This window comes from Miniopterus natalensis, chromosome 2, assembly GCF_054644295.1.
Source record: "Miniopterus natalensis isolate mMinNat1 chromosome 2, mMinNat1.hap1, whole genome shotgun sequence".
NCBI classification, from domain to species: domain Eukaryota; kingdom Metazoa; phylum Chordata; class Mammalia; order Chiroptera; family Miniopteridae; genus Miniopterus; species Miniopterus natalensis.
In genome coordinates, this window is record NC_142082.1 from 140,427,426 (window position 1) to 140,434,236 (window position 6,811).

The following is a 6,811-nucleotide window of genomic DNA, read 5'->3' on the forward strand; positions in this document are numbered from 1 at the left end:
ATGAGTCGGCACTTTAGTTCCAGGTCTGGGTACCGGAGCGGAGGAGGCTTCAGCTCCGGCTCTGCCGGGGTGGTCAGCTCACAACGCAGGGCCACTAGCTGCTCTGTGCGCCGAAGCGGAGGCGGTGGCGGGAGATTTTCAGGTGGAGGATGTGGTGGAGGAGGTGCCGGTGGTGGCTTTGGAAGTCGAAGTCTTGTAAGCCTTGGTGGCAGTAAAAGTATCTCCATGAGTGTGGCTAGAGGGGGTGGACGTAGTGGTTTTGGTGGTGGTTATGGCTTTGGGGGTGGTGGATTTGGTGGAGGTGGATTTGGTGGTAGTTTTGGCAGCGGTGGTTTTGGTGGTGGCTTTGGCAGTGGAGGTGGTTTTGGTGGAGGTGGTTTTGGTGGAGGTGGTTTTGGTGGTGGCTTTGGGCCTGCCTGCCCCCCTGGTGGCATACAGGAAGTCACCATCAACCAGAGCCTTCTGCAGCCCCTCAATGTGGAGATTGACCCTGAGATCCAGAAAGTAAAGTCTCAAGAAAGAGAGCAAATCAAGACCCTCAACAACCAATTTGCCTCCTTCATTGACAAGGTGAGTTCACCTGCTCAGTGCGCCAGGAGACTGCTCCTGGTCCATTTGAGAGTGGCGCAGCCAAGGCATGCTTGGGTTTGAGCCTCAATTTTCTGTGTTTAGATGACTAAAAGGGTATTCTGTAGAATTGTCTTCTAGGAGATATATTAGAAGTATGCTTGTGAATGACAAAGGGGTCTAAGGTTCACATAAATGTAGGTCAATCTGACATCACTTGAAGCATTTTTTAATTCAGATCTTGGGCTAAATTGGGACTTACATATGTTGAATGAGGATAATGGAAATGGGCTAACTCAGTCTTCTAGGGTGCAAATGAGAACGCTGAAAAAAATCTTCCAAAGCATAAAAAAGAAGTTGAGTGTAAACAGAGTGCATTGGATATCGTAGCAGAAAGTATATAGTTGGTGCCAAACATCTGCTGTCAAAAGGGGAGGTCTGTCCTCTGAGAATTTTACATTGGTACCATATCAGGGTGGAGATTTTTGAAGCATCTGCTCTGAAAAAACATGTAAACCATTTTTTTTTTTTTTTTACTTTTTGCTTAATCATCAATAATAATGTCAAAGCAAGTTATCCACAATAGATTTGGAATTCAATTTTGGATTTTCCAAATACACCTTTCAACTATGTGTGTGTTCAGGAAATGCAAACCAATTTTTATGGTAACTGACCTAAAAAAATTGGAAGTCAAATCTCTTAAGTGTCATGTATCTATTTCAAAGTGCGGTTGCAGTCATTTCATATGTGCTTTGCTATTTGGTTTTTGTGTAGCTACTCTCTTCTAAAGTTTCAACTGAAATAGTACTATAATTGCCACTCTCCAGGAAATTAAAGCTTCACTGAATTAACAGTGAGTTGGGTTTTGTTTTGAAGATGCTGCTGACTTGATCACCCTCTTTCTATTTTCTGTTTATCATGGTCAGGGAGATGGGAACCAAAGTTCTTTGCTGAGTGAGATACAGGCCTCACTATGTGGCAGCCCTTGGTGCCCAGTGGCCATAGGGCTCCACTTCTGTATCAGTGGGTAATGAGGTTTTGTGTTTTTAGGTGCGGTTCCTGGAGCAGCAGAACCAGGTGCTGCAAACAAAATGGGAACTGCTGCAGCAGGTGAATACCTCCACTAGGACCTACGACTTGGCCCCTTACTTTGAGTCGTACATCAACAGTCTTAGAAGCAGAGTGGACCAGCTGAAGGGCGATCAGTCTCGAATGGATTCGGAGTTGAAGAACATGCAAGACCTGGTGGAAGATTACCGGAACAAGTAAGGGCGCCTGGCCGGGCGATTCCTGACTTCTGTTCTAAAACATCTCCAGAAAGTGGCAAGCTGAGACTATGAACAGAATGTAACAATGTCTTTTCTTAGGTTAGAGGCAAATCAATCTGGCATTTTCAGAAATCTTCATCTTCTTAGAATCTGGAAATTGTTTAGTGACTTTATTGCTCAGAAGAAAGGGGTGGCCCAAATGTCCTAGGCCAGGAATAGGAAAGTGATGAGAAGCGGTACCAGTTTTAGTCTAGAAAGTGAAACTTCACCCCTCGCCTTCTCTGAATCTCCCACTCACTTGCAGGTATGAGGAAGAGATCAACAAACGGACAAATGCAGAGAATGAATTTGTGACTGTCAAGAAGGTGAGCAAATTCTGTAGGACGGACCTCACATCTAAAATCAATAATAGAACAGGGTCTTCAATGATGAAGCAGAAAGAAGTCATGATGTGGACACGCAGGCAGTGGGCCAGATAAATATCTGAAGTAGAGTTTCCCTTCCACATTACCATGGACCTGGACTTATCCAGGCTCTGCTTGTCCAAGGCCCGCAGCACTTCATGTAGTAAGCGGGGAGGCGAGTTCTCAGCAAATCAGGCAAGCTCCTTTGTGTGTGACCCCAGGGGTGGGGCGGTTTAGGGATTCTGACCCACCTGTGATATAAAGGTGTGGAATAGACCCCAAACACCTTTTCTACTTGGAACATCCCTTCACAGCTAGTGAGAGGGATTTGCCCTGGGAAGACTCTGACTTCAGGCTGTCTGTTGTTCCCCTAGGATGTGGATACTGCTTACATGGCCAAGGTGGACCTTCAGGCCAAAGCTGACAATTTGCGTCAGGAAATTGATTTCTTCACAACACTCTACCAAGTGGTAAGCCCTCTAATTTCGACCACGTTTACCAAGTAGAGAACTTTTACACCCGAACCCACCACTGTCCAGAAGAATAGAGATATATCTTCCATCTCCTGATCCCTCCCTCTAAGTTGTTTTCTGTTTTAACACTATAAGAGTCACTGAACTATTATGTCTTGCAGGAGCTGTCTCAGATGCAGACTCATATCAGCGACACCAATGTCATCCTCTCCATGGACAATAACCGCAAACTGGACCTGGACAGCATCATCGCTGAGGTCAAGAACCAGTACGAGGAGATCGCCCAGAGGAGCAAGACTGAGGCTGAAGCCCTGTACCAGACCAAGGTGAATGGGTTGAATGTCTGGTCAGTTTTCCCAAAACGTCTTGTTTTACTACCCTATGTTTTCCCTTATATTTGCGTGTGTGAACCAGGGTATATACTCTGTCACATCTAATTGACCTGATCCATCATCTTTAGTATGAAGAGCTCCAGATCACTGCTGGCAAACATGGGGACAACGTGCAGAGTTCGAAGATGGAGATTTCTGAGCTGAATCGGATGATCCAGAGACTTAGGGCTGAAATCAACAGTGTAAAGAAGCAGGTACTTGCGTCTTCCTACTTAGGAGGTGGCGAGTGGGAGCAAAGGCAGCGAAGAGGATTCAGGGTAGGCATTTAGAAGAATGCCAAGGGGTAGAGAGGCCTTGACTCAAGCCAAGAGAGGTTGCTGCATCACCATTAAGGGCTTTTAAGGTAAGCAACATGGTGATGTGCTATCCAGAGGCAGGTGAATGCATGAAGTGACTTAAGTTCTTGTGGTTCTGTTGGACCCAGAGTACTGGCCTCACTGGGGTGGAGAGATCCATTTGAGATAAGAAGGCCAAGGTGGGATTAGGTATTGAGAGAGTGTGTAACGTGCTGATTCTCCTCGCTCAGATCTCTGGGCTGCAGCAGTCCATCAGTGATGCGGAGCAGCGTGGTGAGAATGCCCTCAAAGACGCCCAGGGCAAGCTGAATGAGCTGGAGGACGCCCTGCACCAGGCCAAGGAGGACATGGCCCGCCTGCTGCGTGACTACCAGGAGCTGATGAACACCAAGCTGGCTCTGGACGTGGAGATTGCCACTTACAGGGCCCTCTTGGAAGGAGAGGAAATCAGGTGAGAAGGGCCCTGGGCAGTTTGGCTCTTTATGGGCTTCCTCCCTTGCAAGCTGACTGCTGTTGAAAGATGCAGCTCTGTGACCGCAGCTTGTCCTGGGCTCGGGGAGAGGAAAGGTACACGTGCAGGAGGAAAGGCTTGCTTTCACTTTGGGAGCCAGAGTCCACACTTTTCTGTTTTTGAGGGCTATAGCTTCTCAAGAAGTGCTCTGAGATGGAGCAATTTATTCTTCATCTGGGCTGGCTCAGATGCCACCTGGCCAAAGTCAGAGGTAACCTGCATTAGCTGCAAGACTCTTGACTAATTTAGACTGAGATTTCTTTCTGTTTGTGAGAAAAATGACAGAGTTTTGGGAGGCTAGAGGGGACCGGATTGGTTTTAGGTCAAAGAGGAGCCCCAGGTGGGGGCTTTGGGACAGCTGAGAGGGCCTGGGGAGGCGCTTGTGAAGTTGGAGGGTGACCAGAGCTTCACTTTTCTCTCTCCTGCAGGATGTCTGGAGAGTGCACCCCGAACGTGAGCGTGTGTAAGTACAACTCAGGGGCCTGTGCAGGCTTCTCAGGGGTTTGTGCAGGTTTGGCTGGGTTGGAAAGGGAGCTGGGATGGAAGGTAACTGAGTGTCCCCTTGCAGCTGTGAGCACCAGCCACACCAGCATCAGCGGAGGTGGTGGCCGAGGAGGCGGCGGCAGTTACGGAGGCGGCGGCAGCTACGGAGGCGGCGGCAGCTACGGCGGCGGCGGCAGCTACGGCGGCGGCAGCTACGGCGGCAGCGGCGGCCACAAAGGCGGCTCCGGCGGCGGCGGCAGCTCCGGCGGCCGCGGTTCCGGCGGCGGGGGGAGCTCCGGAAGCAGCTTCGGCGGGTCCGCTGGAGGCCGGGGATCCAGCTCTGGGGCCACGAAGACCTCCGGTGGCAGTTCCAGCGTGAAGTTTACTTCTAGCAGCTATTCCCGAGGGACCAGATAAAGCGGCGTTAGCTCTCCCTCTCCATCACTACCAAACATGCTGGCTGAGATTAAGGCCAGTTGCCCCAGCCTTACTGAAGAAATAAGCTACTTGTTACCTTGGCTCCCCAGCTCTTTCCTTTCTGCTCTGCTTCCCAAAGAAGTTTTAAGTCTGCGGCAAGCTCAGCCTCTGGCTCCGACCCTGCTCTGTGCTTTGTCTCAGAAACAGCTGAGCAGCGCCCCTGAGGCACATTACACTTCAAAGCGCCTCCCCAGGCGGCCGGAGGCGGAGGGCGGCTGAGACCCAAGGCTTCTTTGTCTTGAAATGAACACGCCAGCTTATCACTATCCTATCTCTTGCAGCAAGCTCTGTGCTGCTTTGGTTTTGTATGTGTGGTGTAAGCCAGTTGATTGACTTTGTGGACAGGTCTTAAACTCCTCTTTCCTTGTGTTGCTGCAATAAACTGCATTTGAAATTCCCTGAGTCTCAAATTCCTTTGTTCATGGCACTTTGATGGGTACTTTGTGGGAGGGAAAGAAGACCCTAGAGCCGCATGGCATATGGGGAAGCTGGGACACACGAACATGAGCTATATGGGGAGGCTGTTCAGGCAACGTGTAGCTTTAAATATTTAACATTTAACTACACGAGCTCTTTTCCAAAGGGCAGATATGTCATGGAGAAGTGGAGAGACTGGGGTAGCAGGTTTTATTCATCTGAGAAGGTTTTCTTGACAAGGGCAGTGAGCAAGCAGGTTGGGAAAGAGGAGTTTGGCATTGAGAAGAGGGGAAAGTATTACATGGAAAAGTAATTGTTCACGTGAACAGCCAGTGGTGAGAATGGGTAACACAGGTCAACAGCTACTGCAGACAGAATACAGACTTTTGTCTGGGGAGTTCAGGAACCAAGGGTGGTAGTGGGGCACTGCATATCTATTTCCTTTCTCTTTCAGGCTTCTACCCAAAGCTCTACCTAATCTAAGTTCATGTGTGGACATATCGCCTATACTTGTGGGTAGTACAATGGGATAGCATAGTGGCCAGAAGCATGGAAGTCTGGGTTCAGATATGCTTGGATTTGGGTCTTACCACCATCATTTACTAGCTCAGTAATAATGTACAAGTTACAGACCTCTCTGCACCTCAGCTCTATGACCTCTAAAATGGGGATAATAAGCCTCCCTTGTGGGAATGATTGTGCGAATGAGTAAGATGACTAGCGTATAGTAAGCCCTCAGTGAGTGCCAGTTTCAACAGTAACGGTGGTGATGATGATCTGTCAGTTGTAGCATTGTCGCTTTGGTCTCAAACGCATGAGAGAGGGATGTGCGAACCAGAATGTCCATGTTTTAGCTTGTGGGGGAAACTACAGTTTTAGTGACTGAAATACCAGAGCCTCCCGTGCCTGTTACCAACATACCTGGGATTTAGCCACAAAAGGAGATTTAGAACAGTGGGAATTGGGTGGCCTTGAGGGAGGGCAATGTTTTACCTTCTCCATGGGAGAGTAAACCTCTAGGGCCACAGCCTGGGACATACACATTTTCTTTAGTCACATTTAAGTATTGGGAATACCCCTGCTCACCTTGTTTGGATTTGGGTTTTCTTCATAAGGTCAGACATGAAATAGAGACCACTATAATTAACAGTGAAACTTACCAAACTTGTAAAGCCACAAGGACCAAATGAAAACCCTGTGTAAGTCAGTACATAATATAGAACTAAATTGAGTAGGATAAAATGCCCAAATACATTAGTATTAGAAAGACTAAAGGAAAAATCTGGATTCTTTTTAGTTCAATGAATAGTTCCTGCACACATACCATGTGTCAGGGATGAGTGAACGTTGGAGTACTATGATGAGTGTGACATGGTTTTGTTCTCAAAGAGCTTAGAAACTTGGGGGATGGAGAGTATGTAAACATGTTATTACAATGCACATGACCCACACAATGGTAGAAACATACAAGGCAAAGAATGGTTCATATGGAAGTGAGGGTGATTAAAAGTGATGCCTGGCAG

The 6,811-nt window shown here is 48.0% G+C and overlaps 1 protein-coding gene across 1 annotated transcript; it reads left to right on the forward strand.

The window, feature by feature from the left end:
• On the forward strand, positions 1-5,249 carry KRT1 (keratin 1). The gene is made up of 9 exons (XM_087813909.1): positions 1-570; positions 1,618-1,832; positions 2,140-2,200; positions 2,614-2,709; positions 2,874-3,038; positions 3,173-3,298; positions 3,631-3,851; positions 4,340-4,374; positions 4,480-5,249. Exons 1-9 carry the CDS (start codon positions 1-3, stop codon positions 4,809-4,811), a joined length of 1,821 nt encoding a protein of 606 aa, XP_087670035.1. The 3' UTR covers positions 4,812-5,249.
• The last annotated feature ends 1,562 nt before the right edge of the window (positions 5,250-6,811 follow it).

What these genes read in the sequence shown, in the direction of transcription:
- KRT1 (XM_087813909.1), top strand. Translation starts at nt 1, where the DNA reads ATGAGTCGGCACTTTAGTTCCAGGTCTGGGTACCGGAGCGGAGGAGGC. An exon ending in TTGCCTCCTTCATTGACAAG is followed by an intron (nt 571 to 1,617) that starts GTGAGTTCACCT and finishes TTGTGTTTTTAG; the next exon opens with GTGCGGTTCCTGGAGCAGCA. An exon ending in GTGGAAGATTACCGGAACAA is followed by an intron (nt 1,833 to 2,139) that starts GTAAGGGCGCCT and finishes ACTCACTTGCAG; the next exon opens with GTATGAGGAAGAGATCAACA.